The 22,292-nt window shown below is 42.4% G+C and overlaps 1 protein-coding gene across 8 annotated transcripts in view; it reads left to right on the forward strand.

Moving 5' to 3' along the window:
• Window positions 1–22,292, forward strand: part of EML4 (EMAP like 4) — a 636,979-nt gene that overhangs the window by 437,627 nt on the left and 177,060 nt on the right. For 5 of the 8 annotated variants that reach the window (XM_069233980.1, XM_069233975.1, XM_069233974.1 and 2 more), the window contains 2 exons: window positions 9,276–9,301; window positions 12,686–12,718. In XM_069233980.1, coding sequence (XP_069090081.1) covers window positions 9,276–9,301; window positions 12,686–12,718 — 59 coding nt within the window. The remainder of the gene's footprint in view (window positions 1–9,275; window positions 9,302–12,685; window positions 12,719–22,292) is intronic. The other 3 variants (XM_069233976.1, XM_069233978.1, XM_069233979.1) reach the window with 1 other exon arrangement.

Raw genomic sequence — 22,292 nt, forward strand, 5'->3', positions numbered from 1 at the left:
CAGGCGTTGGGAGTTGCAGCAGCACAATACACCACACAGGGCAAGTGGGAGAGCAGTGCATCACAACGAACCATGAACAACAATAGGGAGGGGAAAGGGCCAGGCACATGGTCAACAGAGAGCAGAGGTGAAAGAGGCAAGGACAGCAAGCGGACAGTAATGGTCAGACTGAAGGGACAGTTGCAGCATAATGGCCATGAAGGGTAGGAGGGAACATACAGGCGTGCGATTATGGACAAGGCAAAGCAGGAAAAAGGGGATGGGGGCCTGCCCATGGACAACAGAGGAAAGATGGGAGGGGGTCAGGGACAGCAACCTAACCACATAGGGCAGGTGGGAAGGGTTGTGGCAGCACAGAAGACCATGCAGTGCAAGTGGGAGAGTTAGTGGCAGCACAAAAGCCATGGTGGGCAGGAGCAAGGGGGCAGGGGCTTGCACAAAGGACCATGGCGGACAAAAGGGTAAGAAAGGGTAGGGGCCGGTATACACAAGAGGAAAGGGGAAGGGGCTTCACAACAGACCACACTGGGCAGGCAGAAGGAGCAGTTGCAGCACAACAGAGCATGGAGGGCAGAAGGGAGTGACTGCAAAATGGACAATGGAGGTTGGGGGCGGATAGGGGCATGGAACTTGGACAGACAGGGTGGGGGTAGCAGGGACAGGTGGCAGCCATCAGACCATCCTAGGCCAGTGGGAGGGGCGGTGGCAGCTCAACATAACACTCAGAGTAGATAGGAGGAGCAGTGGCAGGTCCATGGAACATGGTGGGCAAAAAGGAGGGAGCAGGGGCATGCACACTGACATTGGAGGGCAGGGGGAAGGAGGGTGAGGGGGCAAGCTAAGCACAGAGACTAACCAGGAGGGCAGTGATGGGGTGTAGAATTGGGCAACAGAGGGCAGGTATATCAAGCCAAATGGAGAGCAGAGGCAGCCCATCGGACCATGCAGGGCAGGAGGGAGGGGGCTGGTGCATGGACTTGGAAAACGGAAGGTAGGGAGGAGGTGGATTTGGCAGGAATCTAACTGTTCAGGGCAGGCTGGAAGGGCAGAACAGCCGCCACACAGGACTAGTGAGGAAGCAGGAGCATGGACTTGAAAAATGGATGGGAAGGGGGGGAGGGGAGCAGGAGCTGCAATCTTGGGAAGCGGGGCAGCACAATGCCAGGCCCTGCGTCAAACCCACCCCCCACAGTGCATTGCAATGGGCATCTTACTTTAACGTTAAGAAGAACAGAAAATTGCTAAAAAAATAAAATAAAAAAAAAGGTTACAGGGGTGTTATAAATAGGAAATAGAATAAAAAAATCTTTGCCATTCTCTAAAAAACCAAAGGTTACAGCAATGTTATAGTTGGGTTCAGATTTAACACTCACAAAATCATAGGAATTCAGCTGTTACAGTTACTTATTTTAAGTAACTGTAACCTGCGCCCTCGCCATGCACTGCTAATTACCCCCAATATTACATCACTCATGACATCTTCTATGACATCATTGATAATATCACTGTAACAATTGTGGTAAAATTATTGATGAGAAAAATTTACATGGCGAGGATCAGAGTTAGTTACCTTAGAGCAGTGGTTCCCAACCTTTTGACAACTGCGGACCCCCACTTTATAATTACTGAAACTGGGGGACCCACCATTGAAACATTATTGGAATCCGGGGACCCCCTACTGAGTCATTACTGAAAGCTGGGGACCTAATATGTTAATATTATTTCATTTTCTAAGCAGTCGCAGACCCCCTGAGTAGGCTTCGCGGACCCCCAGGGGTCCAGGGACCACAGGTTGGGAACCACTGCCTTAGAGCATGTTATAGTTACTTGAAATAACTCTAACACCTGAATTTCTGTGGTTTTTGAGCATGTAAAATCTGAACCTAACTATAAAGTCTCTGTAACCTTTGTTTTTTTTATTGTGTGTATATATATATATATATATATATATATATATATATATATATATATAATTTAATTTTTTTTTTTACTGAAACACGAGGCCTGAATCATTAGGCACTTTTATTCCAAATCAGAAAAGCGCCAGCACTGTTCATTTTCCTAACGCGTTTCAGCTTTCACACAAGCCTTGATCACAGGTGAACAGCATTTATGATACAGGGAGCACCCTGCTCTTATAGGCAGATTACTAAGTAGTTCTGTGGTATTGCAGGGCAGTGCTGACGCTTTTCTGATTTGGAATAAAAGTGCCTGATGATTCAGACATCATGCTTCAGTCAATCTTTATTATTTGCAACTGGACTTTTCGTTCCTGTTATTCTAAAGCTGCCCTGAGAAGCTCCGGGGCTCCCTGAAACGGAGAAACTATGGAGCTTTGATTGAGATATATATATATATATATATATATATCTATCTTTTAGAATATCACTGAAAACGCATTTGTTTTGTTATTGATTTGCTGTGTTGCTGGTTTTGGGTCCCACTTTTATAGTGGTAGCTCCGTCTGTGTGTGTATATGTGTGTGTGTGTGTGTGTATATATATATATGTATATATGTATATATAAAAAACAATAGAGAACTCTGGGTAGTTCCCAAGTTTAGGTGGAGAGCAGCTCCAGGAACGAGCACCCTGCAACACCAGCGATACTCTAGATTTGCTCACCTTAAATGTCTGTTTATCTAGCAAAGTTTTTAAGCATAGGATCAGCACAGTGCTATCCACACCTGAGCTAGATAGTGACAAAGTCTTTTTCCATTTGTACAGTAAAGTCTTAAAGCATAGGTTTGACAGTGTCAACCTTGCCGAGCTGTAAAATGACAAAATCCATTTACCACTCCAGGCACAGTATTACAGCTTTGGACTGGTAAAATGCTGTCCAAGTCAACCTGGAATGAGTAAAAGCAACCCCTGACACGTGTTTCGCTCTCATTAGCGCTCATCGGAGCGGTTTAGCTTTGTCCAGACACAAGGGAGCACCCAGTATAAGTCTAAACAAATCCCTTTCAGGGTTAGAGTGACGTGTGTGTATATGTATGTATGTATATATATATATATATATATATATGTGTGTGTGTTTGTGTGTGTATAGTGCCTACGTGTTCAATAAGTGAGTGAGGGAAGTATGTTTTTTATTGCTGTCTTCTTTCCAGTCGAGTTTTAAATAAAGTATATTCCACAGTGATAATTAGTGTGGTGAAGCCTCTTTAGGGTTGTGTTTAATTACCAGGCACGTTTTACATTTCATTGTAGCTACGGAGGCATGTCTTTGAAACTGAGCCACAGGACGGCAGATTACTTTGTGTAGAAGACCATGTGCATTCAGGAAGGATACCAGGGTTGAATTAAAAACTTCGGAGCTCTGCATGTCTGTCTGCTATAGATTAATGATTCGTTTTTTTTTTTCCAAAGCGCACAGCAGTAAAACAGTTAACGTATATGTTTAATTTATAACGTTTGTGGGTTGCCATTAAGTTTCGAGCCAAATTTAAATCCTAAATGTGTGCAGTTTTAGAAACCAGTACCTTACTTTACAAATGCATGAACTGAATGCAGCCTGGGGAACTGACCAAAACGGCACATCACTGAAATTAATGTAAAAAAAAAAAAAAATGAAACCACTCCAACTGTTCTGGCATTGGCTGCCAGCCTTTCGACTTTATCAGTGGTTGTTTTTCTAAACTGTGGGGCGGGGGGCGATGTTGAGCTCTCATCATCTAAAAAAATAAGTGATCAAAAGCCAAAGTAATTTTTTGTTTTAAAAAATGAGTCATTGACACAGAAGTCCCTTACACTTAAAGGACTGAATGTGTTTTTCCTGAAAAGGTGGGCTGCCCACTCACAATGAAATTGACCAATGGCTGACGCAGGCTGACTCATTGTCACATGCTGTATTAGGCAGAATAAACATGTAAATGAGACAATATTAGGACAATGGATGAAGAGGGATGGCTGAAAGCCCACATAATTCAGTATATTGCTCATGTAATTTTTGTCAAATCAAAAGATATTGGCTGACGTCTGACCTAATAACAGTGGATGAAAGGATGATTCACTAGGAATAATACAAGTCAGATTTTATTCCGAAATGTTTCGAAAATCCCCCTCATAAATGTATGCACATCTGGTACAGTGATGAGGCTCTAGATTACTATTAACAAAGACTTGGTGATGAGAAGATGTCATACTTGTGGGATTGATGATCCGAAGAGGCTTGCCCAATCACCATAATGTTATGGAGATTCTTGTGCTTGGCATTTAATACTGCATTATTTACTGTAAACGTGATGTCTTCGATTTAACATTTTAGTTGTGCTGACATCACTTTATAAGTCACTGAAATTAACAGTAAAACAAAATGCATGAACAGTTTGCAAAATCCCAAATAATTAAGCATAGGTCAATTTGTCTTTTCCTTCAAAATATCACTTATTCCATGTGCACTTTATGAAAAATGATGAGTCATCATCATTTAACTTTATTTCGGTGTGTAAAAACAAACCATTAAAGTACAATACACAACAAAGAAAGAAAGGACTTCTAAAAGCACGGAGGTAATAATAAAATAAAAAAGGTAAAAGTACAGTTAAAATGGGCAAGACAGGTTTTAAAAACAAACAAGAAATAAGCAGTCAGATAAACATCACTTAATATAATGAAAAACAATACTCAAAAATGAAAATAATTCTCTAACTCAGCACTAGTTAAAAAATATAATACACCAATATCTGAATACTGTGGAGCAATCACACATCCAATTTGATAAATATAAATAGATAAGTCTAAAAATTAGTTCCCCACTCTTGCTCCTTGAAATTGCTGAACTCAGATATCATAATAATACAAGAATTTTCCCCTTTTTCCCCCAATTAAAAAAACTGTCTGGGTGGATGATTTTCGCTTTAAAATTCTCACAGCATAATGGAACAGTTCCATAGGTCTATAAATAATCCATAAGGACCCAAGCCAAGATCCATGTCCTGTGCAAAAAAAGCTACAGTCATTCATCCAAGTCAGATAAATATACATAAATAATACTAGACAATAACTACACCATTTTATCCCTTAAACTTGCTAATCTCAACCTCCAGATAGACTCGAAAAAACTTGCCACTGGTAGAGCTATCTTGACGGACGGGTCGCTTTTTAAAATTCTCTCAGCATGGAGGCAGGATCTAACTCCTAATTGTTTAAAAAGCGAGATGAGCCAAAGTGCTCTTTGTTTGTGATATGCTTGACAGTGGAAGAAAACGTGTGAAACAGTTTCTGCACTTTTACAACCCATCGGGCAACCTTTAGATCTATTAGTTGAACTGGACCATTTGTACGTAAGGCAGCGCAAGGGGAGGGACCCAATCCTAAACCTGATAAAGAGGGCACGAGCAAATGGAGATAACTTTGCATCCAAAAAGGGCTCAAATTCGTAATGGCATTTAACAAGCAAAAAATTGTCGGACATGGACAATGGAATAGAACCAGCAAATTGTCCAACCTGAACATTATGCCAATAAGCATCCTTTAACAGCTGTGCAGCATTTTTAGGAATAGAAATAGGATCATGCCAATAGGAGCCTAACCCCAGATGGGAAAAAGATTGTTCAACAAATACACACCATTTAGGTTTAATACTAAAATCACGGCCCACCACATTTAGGAGGCCACACCGAAAAGGGGTTAGGGCATCAGTTGTCCACAGCCGAATCCAAAACCGCAGGGGCCTTAGGGCCTGCAATCTGTGAGATTGAGAAAAGATTTAGGTCCAGATGAATGGGCAAGGATGGGGTACTAGATGGAACCTTTTGCATCATTTTTAAAAACTGTTTTTCCGCGCTAGCCAGATTCGCCAGATTACAATGCCCCCAAAGTTCGGCTCCACATAGGGCGACCCCCCTAGCATGAGCTTTGTATATTTCCAGTGCGGGAGATATTGCAAATTTCGGGGAACTAGAGGCAAATCTGACAATTCCACCCGCCCTCTGCTTCAGGCATAATAGAGATTTATGGCGCTGGGCATGCCAAAGATGTGAATCTTCCACTTTGATACCTAAATAATCAAAGGTACCCACCCTTTCCAAAGGGACATCATCTAAATATACAGGCCTCTTCATTTTTTCCCTACTATCTCCAAAAACCATGTATTTTGTTTTTGCTGAATTAATTGATAACCCATGGTCAGTGCAAAACTCCAGGAATCTGGAGAGCAGCCTAGAAAGGCCCATAGCAGTGCGTGATAGCAGTAGGGTATCATCTGCAAACAGAAGACAGGGGATCTTCTGCCCGCCCAGGCTAGGGGCGTCACTTTGACAGTCTAAGAGATATGGCAAACAGGCATTAATAAACAAGAGAAACAAGGTGGGCGCCAAGACACAGCCTTGCCTCACGCCCCGTGTAGTTGGAAAAGCAGGGGTCAGATCGCCAATGGTACCCCAGCGGACTTTGGCACAATTATCAGAATAAAGGTCCTTGATAATATTAATCATGGAACCCGGAACACCGGTGGTACTAAGGACCTCCCAAAGCTTGGCACGCGGGACCAGGTCAAACGCAGACTTCAAGTCAACAAAGGCCACAAATAGGTGGCCTTTGTCTGCATCTACGGTCTTCCACTTGATGGTGGTGAATCGGAAGATCTGATCAGTAGTGCTGATCTTGTCCCTAAATCCTGCCTGGAGATGGCTTAAGACCTGATTTTTCATTATCCATTGTTTTAATCTAGTTAGCAACTGATACGAAAAGATTTTCTGCAAGTTGTCTAATAGACTGATTGGCCTATAATTCCCAGGGGAGCTCTTGTCTCCTTTTTTATGAACGGGGACAATAATCGCCATCTTCCACGAGAGCGGATAGGATCGAGATGCCATGGCAGTGTTTGATACCCTGTTTATATAACGGGTCCACACAGATAGATCTGATTTGTACAGATCAGAGGGAATACCATCTTGGCCAGGGGCCCTACCAGATCTTTGCACGCAAATTGCCATCTCTGTTTCTTTAAAGGTGAAGGGTGGCATTTCAGGCTGGCACAGTGCATTATCTATGGGAGTATCATAAAGCTCCGTCCGAGAGCCGTACAGTTCACGAAAATAAGAGAGCCAGGTTCCTGGGTCGATATGGCATTCAGTAGTGGATGACAGGCCTGGGTCGCTACGCGCAACCAAAGTCCAAAAGAGATTGGCGTCGCGAGAGCTAGCAGCCTCTGCCAGACACTCCCATAAATGCTCCTCATATTTGAGTTTTGATAGAGTGAGAGTAGACACATAGTTCTTTCTCACATGTGTAATGTCGTCCCGATTCTTTGCCTTTAAGGCTTCAGATAGAAGATACTTGGCCACCCGGCACTCTTTGTCAAACCATTTGCACCTAGGAGCAGAAGATTTAGTTTGGGATTTGGAAGGTTTAGTGAAAAGCTCCTTAAGTTCCGCAAAAAAACCCACATGGGCGGACAAAATTTCTGAAGGAGATAATGCAATGGAGTCCTCAAAAAGTTGGTGACGGGTCATCATAATGCCAAGCTTATGGTTTAGTAAGTCAGATTTAAAAAATGAGGGCCACTTTACCGCAAGCTTATTAGTGGAAAGTTTTGACAGAACACTTCGGCCAGCCAAACCAGCGGGTAGATCAAACAGGGCTACGTTATATGCAATTTGCAAGGGGGCGTGGTCACTAGTGCGGGGAAGACCCACCTCTACATTAGTTATGAAATGCCAGACTCGTAAGTCCAAGATGACATAATCCAAGCAGCTACTATAATTACCTCTGAAAAAAGTAGGCCTAGCAGGGTTATCATTTGGAAATCGGCCATTTCCAAAACGGAGGCCATAGGTAAGTGCATGGTCTATTATCTGAGACACCCTAGGGGAAGGAGTGAGTGGCATAGGATGAAGTTGGAGCGGGGGATGTTCCACACTAAGTCCTCATCCTGAGTGGACTCAGCAAAGGTTGAGCCAAACTCAATTTGGGCGTTAAGATCACCAGCAATAATAACTCGATATTTAGAATGGAATTCCGAAAGAACATTATGCAAGCGATAAATGGTATCAGACTGTTGGTTAAGGGAGCCTGGTCGATTATAGATATTAATACACAGCACAGGGGTACTAGACCTAGGCTGTATTACTATGGCTAAAATATCTCAAGAATCAACAGCAATTTCCTTGACCCTAACCATCTCAGACATCTTGACCCAGATACATAGACCCCCAACCGCCCTTCCCCTGGGGGATTGAGTTGCCTTTTTTATAAAAGAACGATAACCTTGCCTATACATGCCACCCATTGCCCACGTTTCCTGGAACATGCAGATAGAGTAAGATTCCACAAAAGCCCCCCACTCCGGATCAGGCAGTTTGCTCTTAATACCCGCCACATTCCAGGACAGCAAATACCCTTCAGAAGTTGGAGTGTTACAAGTAAACGCACCAAAATCAGTATCCGTAATTAGTTTAGAATTAACTATAGGAGTACAGAAAGAAGCACTTGGGTTAGGACCACCTGGGCTGATTAAAGGTCTTTGAGACAGTACAAGTGGACCACAAGGTATGCAATGATTAGGGAAGAGTAGTCAGTCAACATCAGATGTATCCCCTATAGTAACGGGGTCTTGAGTACCACTATGTTTAGGATTATGAACCAAAGCAGCCCCATCAACCGGGAAAGGCAACAAGCCAGACTTAGGAGCAGGAACTGGAACACTGCAGGGGCTTCCCTTGGGCCTAAGAGGATGTGCAGGCAAGATCTTTTGGCCAATAGCAGGCAGGCGTTCACGGAAATGTATATCAAAATCAGATCTTAGCGTATTGCGGGCTTCCATCTGCAAAAGTCCCCTAACTAATTTGGGGTTAGTGAGGTTAATTTTGATGGTATCACGGCCACCGGGACAACCACGTACTCGAGAAGCAAAAACAATGTCAGAATGAATGATAGAAGCACAGCCCCTGGTATGACTAATCCAATATGACACCTTGTTGACAAGGGAGGAGGTGTCTTCTCTGATATTGGATGTAAGAGGAGGAACATTGCACAAATAAATACAATTTGAATTAGCCACGTGAGTAGAAGGGGCCACAACTTGACCAAAATGATGAGTCATGACGTGTTACGGTTGTACTGTACGCCTAGATTTAGCTAAGGTGCCCTAAGCGGTGTTGATTGAACAATTTATATGACTATTCAAAGTACTGTCATTTGTTATATTGTTCGAGTAAGTGAATCAGTGTTTCATTACCATCTTTTGTGCCTGAATGATTTTGTTCAGCTGAATTCGAATGAATGAAAAAATAACTACGTTACCTGATGTTTTGTTTCTCTCTATTTCAGACATAAAGACATCATCGTAAGCCCAGGTAAATAACATCCTTTCCTTCTAATATGTTTCTGATTCTAAGTGATCTCAGACGAGTTGTCTTCTAAATTTTGTAAACTCATTGCTTCGTTTAACCGACCAACACCCAGATGTACTAAGGTTCCAGTTGCAACGAAAAAAGTGTTGCAAATTGTGACCAAACCTTTTACAATCAGAAACTTGGTTTGCAGCGCCTCGTTATCTTCTCGGATGATTAGTGTGCTATAGAAATCGCCATAACATAAGATGGGGACTCGGATTGAGTTGCCAAAGACTTACCTAATAATATTCATTAGGTAGGTCGCAAACTGCGACTTAGTCCGATTGATCGCCAACAGTGGTATGGTTGCTTTTAGGATCAATGGGCCACAGTGTCTCATTTCTAATTCAGTATTTTTTTTTAAAGCTACATTGTTTCTTTTAAAGGAAACAGGGCTACTTTTAACAAAACTTTTCTCTTTTGAAAAGTTTCTAAGAGTTGACTGATAGCAGTCCTCTGGACCCTGCCTGCTCCCCCAGAAACCTTTTAGACAATTCTTAAAGACAAAGAGGCCAAAGAAGGCTGCTTCCCTATTAACAAGTTATCACTCCAGTATTTGGAACGGATGCCCAAAATATACCCTGTCCATATACGGAATCTATATCCATTTGCAAAAGCATTTTAGAAGTTGGTAAAACTGTACTGACTCCCAACATGGATTTTGTACAAGGTTGGCACATTTTTGCAATCACACGCTGCGTATTTCAGTGTTTGGGAGTGCAATAGTGTTACTTACATCTGGCCCTACATTTTCCGCCCCCTGCACAACACCTTACTGCCTGTTCTATAGTAACCTCCGTTCTGACGTTTCCTTCCTCAGCTTTTGCCAATAGATCGTGGGCTTAAAATGGGCCTGCTAGGAGAAGTCACACAAAGGTTACAGTCGCTGTAACACACTCAGTGGCTTAAACTCAATCCTAAAGGAGCAACCCTGAAATGGAAACTTTACTATCTATACAATATGAAGATACTAAGTAAAGCCCCCATTCACAAACTATAAAGTACAGTAATCAACAGTTTAAATGTTAACAAAGATAAACGGTGACCTTTGTTTCTTAAACACCATTAAGCAAAGTTGTAAACCTCATGTAGGAACGATATTTGTGTTTTAACTTGCAGTAATCCAGTCTGCCTGTAATGCAAGGAATAGGCGGCTCCTTCTGCCCTCTCCCGCGCGATGCCTACACTCACCACACTGCGGAGGCTACCCCTTCCATCCTTTTCCTCATTTCATGGAGACCTTACCGCCAATTGTTTTCCAAGCCGCAATGCAAGCGCACTTTCCTTGTGAAACTTTTTTTTTTTAAAGAAGGGAGAAGTGATTTATGAGCTAAAATGCACTCTCTGTGCGCCTCTTAGCTAAACGAGACTTGCTTTCACCAAATTTGTACCAGGAGAACTCCAGTCTTGTGGTAACACTTGAGCGAAAGCATGTGAGGTTGAGAAAAGTAACTTCCTCCATATTATTAGACAGTGGGGTATGTCGCCAAAAGGGCTATGCATATGGGCGTGACATCCTTTGAAGTTGGGAGCTCTTTCATTACTGCTCTATTGTTCATCTTATGTGCTGAATGTGAGCCACAAGACGGTGTCGGAGAGAATTTACATTGTGAATTGTTTGTCCATATTCAGAAAAATGTTTGCATCGTTTGATTTGCCAACTTTCTATTTTGTCATGTTGCTACATTGCTTTTAAATAGCTTTGGCCATAAAATATATATGTATATTTTTATTGTTCCTGTATTCTTCAGGTAGATATAGAAATGGTCAATGTCTTTAATGTAGTCAGCACACTTCTCTTTAAGAGTACCTTCACTGATGCATTTACCTGTAAGATATGCATAGGGAATGATTACATTACCTGACAAATCAGTTCGAACATTGTATCTTGGGATATGTGTTAATTCCAATGGTGCTTGTGTCTTATGGTGAGGCATGCCTCCTTATCCTTGTATTGTCTGTTTTTCTATGTCTTTTGTTAAGACTAGCTTTGTCTCATCTTTCTGCATGTTGGTCTTTTCCAAACATTTAAGATATTGTTTTATTCTCTGTTTTCTGAAATGTTGATACCATATAAAGAGGGTGGAGGAGGACATTGGAAAAATGGCCCAAAGTGTGAAGATCTCAGAACACTTGGCTAATGATTTTCTCAGAACTTTTAAGTAGTTGTTGATGGAAAATAGCTGTTGTTAGATTGCTATAATTCATTATACATGAAACTTAAAAGGATAAATAGTGGAAGATGGCGGAAGCACAGAATCTGTTAGTGAATTATGAGTGCTATGTTGTGATTTTTTTGATAGTGAAACTAACCAGCAGTTTCTTGGTCTCGTGGTGCAGGTGGTTGTCTTGGTACAGAGATGGATGTTTGCTGGGTGTGGGATAGCCAGTACCAAAGTAGCGATAGAATGGGGATTCAGGTGTTGTATTCCTTCTCAACCTGTGATCACTGTGGCTTTTACTACGCAGCTAGGTGTTTCATCTGTCCATGTGTGTGTGGACTTTCAGCTAGAGATGGGTTTTACTGAAGGCTGGCACGCTGGTGATGGGTTGAGCCTTGAGATCTTCCACTAATCCCTCTCTGCGTCTCATGTCGTTACTATTTAGGTTTTTGTCTGGCATTTATGGGTTTCTGAGCTGACTAAGGACGGATGCTCCAAAGGGGGAGCAGGGTCTTAAAAACTTTCAACAGTACCAGCACTCGGTCCCAAGTTTTGTTTATAGTATGCGCGCCATTGCCTTCCTTTCTTTAATGTTCACACTGTTGTTGCAGCTATTGTGTGTGGGGGGGGGACCGGTCTTCTGTGTACATGCTGCTGTCTGCCGTTTGGGTTTCTTCCTCACACCTGTATGTTTTCTATTTCACTTATGTTTATATTCCCCCTCTGTGAGTGGTCTCCTAGTGGTGGGCGCGCTAAGAGTGTAAAAGTGAGATGGTAAAAGGTGGAAGAGAGTAGGAGAAAGAGATTAGAAGGGAAGAGGGTGGAGGAGGAAATAGGGCGGGATGGAAGGTGGAAGGGGAAAGTGGTCCTACAGTGCAAACAGTGAGGTAGAAAGAAGGACGCGGGTTAGACTAGGGAAGTGAAGCAGTCTGATCATCTTTATTACAATGGGAGCCTGTTGCTGGGAGGAAGCTAGAGACAAAGGGGGTTGTTTATTTTCATGGCCAACCTCCTGCTAATTCAGATATCATCTTACGGTTATCACTGCGGACTCACAGAAGCTGTGTATTACGTTTTCACTTTGGCTGGTATCTCAAAAAGCTTTCAAGTTAAGCACTGGTTTAGTAGAGCAAAGAAAGCTAAACATAATATTTTAAAATTGTTACTTCTGTCTTGTAACCAGCAAAAATGTCAACTCGTGAAAAAAACAGCCTAGGTAAGATTACGCTTAAGCTACGCTGCAAATATTTCTTCTTGCGGGTTGCTATCTGATTTTAACCTTTCCTGGATCTTTCAGTTGCCGGGTTGGTTTCCCTGTAAACTTTTTCATAACTGTGTTCATGGCTCAATTAATTAAGCAGAAAAGATAATACGATAAACAGTATTTTTAATTGGCACCCCACATTACGCATCAATAAAAATATAACTCCACTAGACACTGGAGGTTTACTTTGATAGTTGTAACAGGCCAACATGTAGTATATTTTATTTATTTTGACTTAACATTTACTTTGTTCTTGTTGCCATTGAACAACATTCCAACTAAAAGATCCAACTATACTTTGTCTACATTTTAAATCAATCAAGAACAGAAATATGCTGACAAGAAAGTAACTCTAGGTCGAAGTTTTTCTTTGTCATAATATTTCTGGTTCAAAATGCCTTTACGCAGTTGCTGATTCTTGCACTATTGATTTGTTCTCCGGCAGTTGTATACGTGCATATCTGAACGTTTCAGAGTTGTTCAGTCTTACTTAAGTTATCGACAATCAGTATCTTTACCTCAGCTTTCCTGCTTGGGCGTCCTTCAAACTTCTCAAGCATGCAGCTCTCAAGCATTGTCGCATGTCACCCACATGCATGTTTTATGTACAGAGAAACTTGATTTGTTTTGTCTGCAATTTCTTCTTTGTATCCAAATTAATGTAAAGCCGTTGTTTTTTCCATGCTCCAACATGTTTCTCTTAAAGATGTTCAAAGATGTGTTACTCCATTAAAAAAAAAAAAAACTTTTTTTCATTTCAAGTAGTTTTCACAAACGTTGCCATGTATATGCTTAATTGTATATCCTTCCTTAGAAGTAAATCTCGGCGAATCTCCTGCCATGTGTTTTGTGGAGCTATGTACATCTTTTAGAATTTTTTGAGATGCACAGGTGTTAGTGATCTAACTACTGCAGTAGAACTCACTAGTAGTCCATCACCTGTGGGTAAAGTCCTCAAATACAGGCTTCCGGATCCCTGCTGGAGGTTGGGGTTTCATCTCCAAGATTAAAGCAGTATATGCACAGGCAAGGGCGTAGATAGAGGGAAATGTAGGAGTAAGTCTGCAAAATGTATTTTATTAAATATCAAGAGATGCCTCTCAGGAGATTTCCAACAGACTGGTCACTCTGAAAGGCAAGTTGCTCTCCCTTTTATGTTTCTGAGGCAGACCTCGAAATATAAGCTCGGACAGCCACTCACAATGGCTGCAAAGATTTATCAGGGCTGGGTGCTTTAACCATTTTACTCAACTCAAATGTGAAATAAAGTAATTTGCCAGGGAGTGCCCTGTTGCGAATGCAGAAACACTGCACCCTTGTAAACCCTGAGCACCTGAGGTTACATGGTTCTGAACCATTCAGTGTGGGTTATGGTTTTGTACCCTTCAGTGTGGTTTACGGCTCTGAGCCCTTCAGGGTAGGTTATGGTTCAGAACCCTTCTTTGTGTGTTTGTTTTCAATGTGCCCAGAGGAGATCAAAACACCCCATGCATCTAAACTTGGAAATAACATGCTTCAGTATTACCCTTTGTGTTTAATCTTTCTAATTCTTGTCTTTACTTAGGCCATACTTGTCTTACCCATAACATGACTTTTATTTTATCAGGTGCATGGCCTGCTTTTTAAAGTTTGGCGCAGTTTTTAAAACAGTCTTAATGGGCCTATGTCAAGTGCTATTAATGCAGATAGTTCTGGCTTATCTGAAAACAGCTTTTCACAAGTTGAGATGTTGGAGCCCACACTTCTAAAGAAAAGCATAAAAACAAGCCCATTCTGGTTGAAATGTGTCACATATGACATGAGGTAACGTAGGCACACTGCAATCACCAGTCAGGATCTTCTCTGAAACGTGAACAGACTTGGATCAATCAGATGTCTGTTTTACCAATGGCACGCTGGCAGGACTGCAAACTCATAATTAGCATATTTCTCATTTGTCTTCAAATTTCGAAATAATTCTTGTATGTTTTGGCACTGTTTAGTATATACTACTGTGCTTCAAAAGAAATCTTTTAACAAAAACAGACCACCTATGAAAGGCAAGTACAGGTAGGTAAAGGGCCAGTCATGTGGCAAAATGGCATCTACATGGCTGGTAGGGCTTGTTCAGATTGTCACAGGGAACAGAAAGATTAGCAGAACTGGGCGAAATCGTATGTCGGCACCACCTCTGAAAGACTGGCTAGGCTGGGGAGAGTAAAAACTAAACTTAAAACAAGCATTGGCAAAACCAGTAGGTCTCATCTACGTGAAAGCTATTGGCTTTGCCAGTGTCTTTTAGCTATGTTGTACACCAGTTGGCCAAACAGTTTTTTTTTTTTTTTTTTTGCAACATGTAACAGAGGAGTGTATAAAAACAAGGTTTACGGTGTGTCTATGTGGTTATTGAACCTATTGTACATAAGTGATCTGAGCCATTTTAGGTCCTCTGCTCAGCTCATATTGAGGAGGCAGCTCTGGGGAGTGGGGCAGGCTACAAAAATTTAAACTGGGCAAGCTACAACAACGGAGAAGGAGTGCGAACTATGCCAATGACAACAGGGCAACCTGCAGAAACCTACACAAAAGGGCAAGTTACAACAATGAAAATCACAAGACAACAGGCAGCAGGAGGGGGAAGTAGCAAACAACACCTACTGATGGAGGGAGAGGTACAGGCAAGCACCCAAGAGGATGCAGGAGGGGGCCAGCACAGCGGGAGGAGACAAACAAGAATGCGTAGAGCAATTTGAAATGCATGCAAATGCTTGGACGGAGCAGCTGGGAGCGAGAGTGGGAGGAGGCAAGAAATAGTACCTCAGTCACGTCGGTAGCAGCAGATAAGCACTGGTTAAGCTTAATCATTCTGGGCTTGGTTCCTGCTCCATGGCAAGCACTGTAACTGAATTCTCAATTGCATTGGCCAATTAAGAGGGCTGCAAAGAAGAGTGATGCAGAAGCAGACAAATGGTAAGCAACATGCAGTCTCCAAGTCCTTTTTGGATATAATAGTGTCTCGTAGGTTAGATGCATGCGCTAGCACATACTTTTGCAGACTCAAATTTAAAAATGTATGTTGCGTTTTAAGAAACACAAGGTGAAATGGAGACATGATGTGAATATTAATTGTTATTAGGTTTCCCGGCCTGTAGACCTAGTGGCTTGTTAGTTTATTTTTCAGCTCCAGTGAGGTTACTAAAGTGAGTGCTATAAAGTTGTTTAAGAATAACCATTATAGAAGTGCATTATGCTTTCGGCACTGATACAAAGAAAATAGGCCCATGTCAACCGCTTGGGAGTAAAACAGCTGTGCCTTGTTTCCCTCAAACCCCTGAGCTACAGTGCCACTGCATTCGCTGCACTAATAATAGTTACTTCTCTAGCTCAGGTATATAAGCAGTTGATAATATTTCAACAATGCATATAAGCCTGCAGTGCGATAAGCTATAATTTGCTTATTTTTTAAAGCAATATGTAGAAAAAGGCTGCAGAAACAGCAGTGTGAAAGCCTTGGCTCGAATATTTATTGAACTGTGGAGGAGGAAAGTGAAGGAACAGTGTGGTTGAGGAATATGGATTAGATTGTGGAATCAGGAGTCAAATGCTCAGCCGTCATCGGTGCAAAGATTTTTATTTGCTTGATGACCACTAACGGGGCTTTTAGAGAGAAGCAGGAGTGGCTACACCATAAGGGCGGAGGAGCAAGTCACACCCCCTCCCTAATCCTTCCCCCCTACCCCCAGCCAGCAGCGGAAGCTGCAAACCTTTCCCCCAAAAATGATGATAAACTGTGTTTATTATCGTTTTGGGGGGGGAAGGGCAGGGCCGCGGGATTGAGGAGCAACACTTCAGAGCGCATGTGTGTTTAACCGGCTGTCTCAGAGCCAGGCTCCCAGTCTGCCTGGGAGTGCCCTGGCTGGGTGCTCCCAGCCAGTCCTGACACTGCTCTGAGCAGCGCCAGGATTAGCCGCAGGGCAGGGTGGGAGCCTGTGCCTGCAGTGAGACGGAGGAGCTGCGCGTCGAGGAGCTAGGTAAGTGTTTTTTCCATATATTTTTTAAATGTAATGTCCCCTGGCCCCCATCCCTGACCTGCGTGCGAGTGCCACCCTGTCACTTCTGTGAGCCGCGACTGGAGGGAAGGCTAGGTGCAATTAATTGAATTGAGTGTTTTCTGAGGTCACTAGACCTCACAGATCTCTCACACAAGTATTTCACATGAACTTTACAAAAATAGCAAACTTCTCAGGAGCTGGGGGGTAGCCCAAATATGTTCACACAGTCGAAATTAAACGAATATATTGAAGCTTTATTTTAGTGGGTCTTTTTGTGTTTTTTGCAAGCCCTTGTGAAGAATGCCGAAACACAATTTTTGTGTCTGTTTGTGTGTTTTTTTTATTTTATGTGTGTCTGTATTTTTCTATTTCTTTTTAATTGGTTTACTGTTTAAAGCACATTGTAATTGGGCATTGTAGAGTACATCGTTGGCGCATGGGTCCAAAACCGTGACAGATTCTTAGGACAACCAATGACTGTGTATATTAGTTCCAGTTAAGAGTTGTGCATAACTTTTTCTTTTGTTGCATGGATCCATCCCAAACCCATGTTGCACAGCCCTTTTTAGGGTCCATCCTGCAAGAGCATGCGCTAGTGAATCTCTTATCTGATAAGGACGTGGAGCCCGCCCGGTTTTTACCATTTGTTGGCTTGAATGGAACTCTTCGCTAAAGCCTCGTAATTTGTCACTGCAGGCCAAGCAGCATTTCCATTTCTATCCCTGTCTTTGGAGTAGGGACCGAGCACTGATTGATTCAACTTAATAAGTGCCTGTCTGCTTCTCCTGCATTTATTGAGCTACTTCTTTTTAACTTCTAGGGCCCTGCAATCAGAAGGTTCCTGCAGTTATTGAGGTGGTACTTTTTTAACTTCTAGGACAATCTCAGTAGGACAAACAAAATTGGATTCTTTTACTTTGCCAGGACTTCATTTCTCACTTTCTGCTCTTGTTTTGTATTTGCTCATAGGCATTGTTCTCAAAAGATGACTATTATCTTGTTCTGAATATTGCAAAGCAACGTTGTTCCTTTCTTATGTGTAATTTATGAAATTTTGCTTTAACACATAATCGTGCAGCACAAGGCAATCTATCCCACTTCAATCTAATACACTCCAATCCAAACCAATCCACCCACTTTACCCCACAGCAATCCACCTCACCCCACAGCAATCCACCTCACCCCACAGCAATCCACCTCACCCCACAGCAATCCACCTCACCCCACAGCAATCCACCTCACTCCACAGCAATCCCCCTCACTCAGTCCAGTTGACCCCACACCAAACCAGTCACCCAAAGCCACTCCAGTCCTCCCAGCACAGATCACTCCAGTCTGCCCAATCTGCACCACTCCAATCCAAAACAATCGGCCCCACTCCAATCGGCCCCAGTCCAATCCCGAACATAATACCCGACTCCAATCTGCCCCACTGCAATTCAAACCACTCTAGTCTGCCCCAGTCAAATCTGTCCCATTCCAATTCAAAACAATCTGCCTCACTCCAATTTGCCCTACTACAATCCCAAACAATTTGCCCCATTCCAATCTAAATCAATCTGCTTCCCTCCAAATCAGTTTGCCCTACTCCAATCTAAAACTACCCACCCCACTCCAATATGCACCACTCCAAAACAATCTACCACACTCCAGTCTGCCCCACTCCAACCCAAAACAATCTTTCCCACTACAGTCTGCCCACTCCCATGCAGAACAAACAGTCTGCCCCACTGCAATCCAAAGCAATCTGCCCCAATCCAAAACAGTCTGCACCACTCCAAACCAAAACAATTTGGCACACTGCAGGCTGCCCAACACTATCCAAAACAATCTATCCCACTTCAATCCAAAGCAATCTGCCCGTCTCAAACCCAAAACAGTCTGCCCCACTCCAATCCAAAACAGTCTGTCCTACTTTAATCTGCCCCATGCCAATCTAAAAATAAATCTGTCCCACTCCAGTCTGCCACACTCCAATCCAAAACAATCTTCCCTATTCCAATCCAAAACAATCTGTCACACTCTATTCCAATTCAATGTGACCCACTCCAATCCCAAACAATCTGATGTTTTCCTATCCCAAAAAATCTGCACCACTCCAATGTGCCCCGCCCCAATCCCAACCAATCTGCCCCACGCCAATCCCAAACAATCTGCCCCACTCCAGTCTAAAACCATGTGTCCCACACCAGTTCAAAACAATCTGCCCCACTCCAATCCAAAACAATCTGCCCCACTCCAGTCTGCCTCACTCTGATCTTCCCCACTCAGTCCAATCTATACCACTCAGCCCACTCTATGCCACTCAAATCCATCTCACTTCAATCCACCTAACACCAATTCACCCTAGCCCAGTCCAATCCACTGCACTCCAATACAGCCCACCCCACTTCAGACCAATCCACCCCACACCAAGCCAGCCGATTCCAATCCATTCCACCCCACCCCATTCCAGTTCTATCAACCCCCTCTAATCCAGTGCATTCCATTCCAGTCCAATTCACCTGCACTCCAAGACACACTTTCACTGAACTCTACTCCCTGCTACTCAACTCTGCGAGACTACTCCATTTACTCCACTCTACAACACTTTACTCCAACAAATCCACTCTACAACACTACTCCCACATTCCACTCTGACACTCCATGCCACTAGCTTTTAGCTATGATGAACAGCAGCCACATTGGTGTACAACATGGCAAAAACGCATTGCAAAGCCAATAGCTCTTGTATAAGCGAGATCTTTTGGCTTTGCCAATGCTTGTTTAATACGTGTGGTTCATTTGCACTCTGTAAAACATAGGTTATTTTAAACTCTGTCTCTCTTATGTAGAAAGGTGTCACTCCAACCCTAGTTTTGCTCAGATCATGCTGGTTCACCATGATTTTTCAAGTCCTTAACTTTCTGTCAGAGGTCCACTAAGCACAAATGGTGATGGGAGGAATTATTTTTCTAACCACTGGCAATCGCTCTGGGTAATCAGAGGTCCACTGTCTGTAGCCTTTTTTACCCTCCACCCCTCTCTTACCTGTTATGCACTCCTATAATACATTGCAGTGCTCTTGATACCATGAAATCTCGATACAAACTCTTTCACTCTGTTTTTAATGGTCCAATGTTTTTGTGTCTCGGGGAAGGTGGAGTCACATGGTCGTAAGGTTTTCCCCTGTTTACCTGGAATCCACTCTGCGAGTTCTGTTTTAGTTTGATTTTTAGGGCATTACTTTTGGTGAATTATTTGTCTGTAGATATAATTTGCTTAAATGCTGTTCAGCCACTGTTTTAATTGGTGTCAATTTAAGTGCTTTAACTTTAGTTGATTCTTTTTCGGGAGATTAAATAACATAGGTTACAGTGGAACCCTCTTTCTTATAGAATAGTCTGCCCTAGAAATCTCTGAAACTTGGACAAAGTAAATTGTGAGGAAAGACTGTTCAGCTCCCCAGGCATTTCCCACCATTATAAGTGGAATGTGGCGATACCCTTGTTAAAAAGGTTGGGGGGGATTTAAAGTATGTCATGACATTATCTACATCATCGAAGACCAGTGTCGTTGATGCTTGCCCCTGGAGCACGATGAAGGCGAACGTTGAGCAAAATTTAGAGACCCCAGAAACAAAAGTTAACACATTTTCAAGGCCCCTTTTAGATTCTTAACTAACAAATTATGCAATATTAACAGGAAGAAACATGCCTGGAAAATCTTGCATCATCTCTATTGACCAGTTGTTTGTCAGTTGCTAGACATATACGTTTATATTTAAAAGATCTAAAAGCCAACAAGGAAGAGTGGTATTGTTTAAACTCAAGAGTATATGTTTTTGCCGTTTCTTTCGGAGAGCAGCTGCCATTGGTAGCTAGACTTCCAAGACAGTTCTAGAGCATGTGGGTCACCTTTTGCCCCTGTGCTCTAGGAGTCATTGAGCAAACACTCTCTAAGACTGATGAGGCAACAGGAACACAGTGAAATGAGGTGTTCTCTATTAAATTATCACAATTCCACAGTAGCAAAAACTTTAACTCATCTGCAAAATGCTGACAAGTCTGAAAATGAATGGGTGACAAGCAAGATGTAATGAGCATGGTCAGTAGTAAATATCAAAAACCAGACATCGGTTAAGCGATGTGTGGATAGTTAAAAACTGGAAAGCTCTTCACAGCTAGCAAGCCATCTAAATAGAAAACATTCTGTGTTTGACATTGTTTTGGGAAATATGATGGTATACGATGTTATGATTTGTCTGCTTCCCTCCCACAAACTCCAGAGAACATTTGGAAGAGCAAGTTACACTTTTGATCATGGACAGAAGAGTTTTGCAATCTTGTGAAGAGGAGAGAATGGGCATTGTGGAAGGCTTGCCAGGAGACTATTACAATAATGTGGTTTACACCTACGCAGTATGTTGATGTGGGGCATCACCGATTTGAAGGCAAGGTGTTGGTGTATTTGCTCGATGTTGAGTATTTGAAATATAGCCTTTGTGGTAGCCGATGTGCTGAAGGAATGCAGATGTGTGCTGGAATTAAATTGTACACCCTGGGGTGTGTTTGAGCGTCTGGGGGGGGTGTAGTATGAGGTAAGTCAAGTGTAATGAGATGTGTTGAGCAGTGTAACGGAGAAGGTGATTCTTGTAGGAATGAAGCCCTACAGAGAGGAGAGCCTTGGTTTGTGTAATGACTAGTAAACGGAGATTTGTAAGGAATGTGATGATCTGTGTATCTTTGTATATAAATTGCACAGGAATCCAGAGGAGGTGATGTCACCAATGCGATGAAGAAGAATAAAGGAAGTGCTCCTATGACTTACATTTGCACCATACAGTGTGATGAAGACAAAGAAGTGTTTGCAAAGAAAGGAGGTTAACCTGTCCTGTGGTATGCCCAGAGAGGCATTGATCACATTTTGTATTCCTAGCAACCTTTCTGGTAGCCTTAAAATAACTGTGTAGAGAGGCTCAGAAAGCTAAAATGGGAACACTGCTTAATTGCACAAGACTATTATCCCTATCATGAAGGTGCATTAAGTAGGTTGAACAGTGAGAGGCTCTGGGTAAGCTGTTTGAATCCTACGTTTCGGGGCTTTAGTGAAAGCAGAGAAGTTGTGCTACTTGATGGTAGAACAGAAGCCTGGTTGTGGGATTTTTAGGCTAAGGTAGGACAACTGCAAATTTAGTAAAGGTACTAGCATGAGGAGGGAATGTCTAAAGATAGAGGAAAGATAAATGTAATCCCCAGAAGACAGGGCTAGAGGTTTTAAAAACGAAGGCAGAAGTTGGACAAAGCTCATGATGTGTTAATAGATATTAGTAGAGAAATCTGTTACATTGGAGGGGATGAGGCAAAATAGTTAGTGTTAATTGTGTGGTGGGAGGGAGGAGGGATTATAATTTGGAGTATATCTCTAATGGAGGCGATTCTGGATGAAAGTAGGATGCAGAATTGCTTGTAGCAAATTTGTGTTCTGAAAGCCAAGATGATAAAGGTGATTCAGAA

Source organism: Pleurodeles waltl, chromosome 5 (assembly GCF_031143425.1).
Source record: "Pleurodeles waltl isolate 20211129_DDA chromosome 5, aPleWal1.hap1.20221129, whole genome shotgun sequence".
Lineage (NCBI taxonomy): Eukaryota > Metazoa > Chordata > Amphibia > Caudata > Salamandridae > Pleurodeles > Pleurodeles waltl.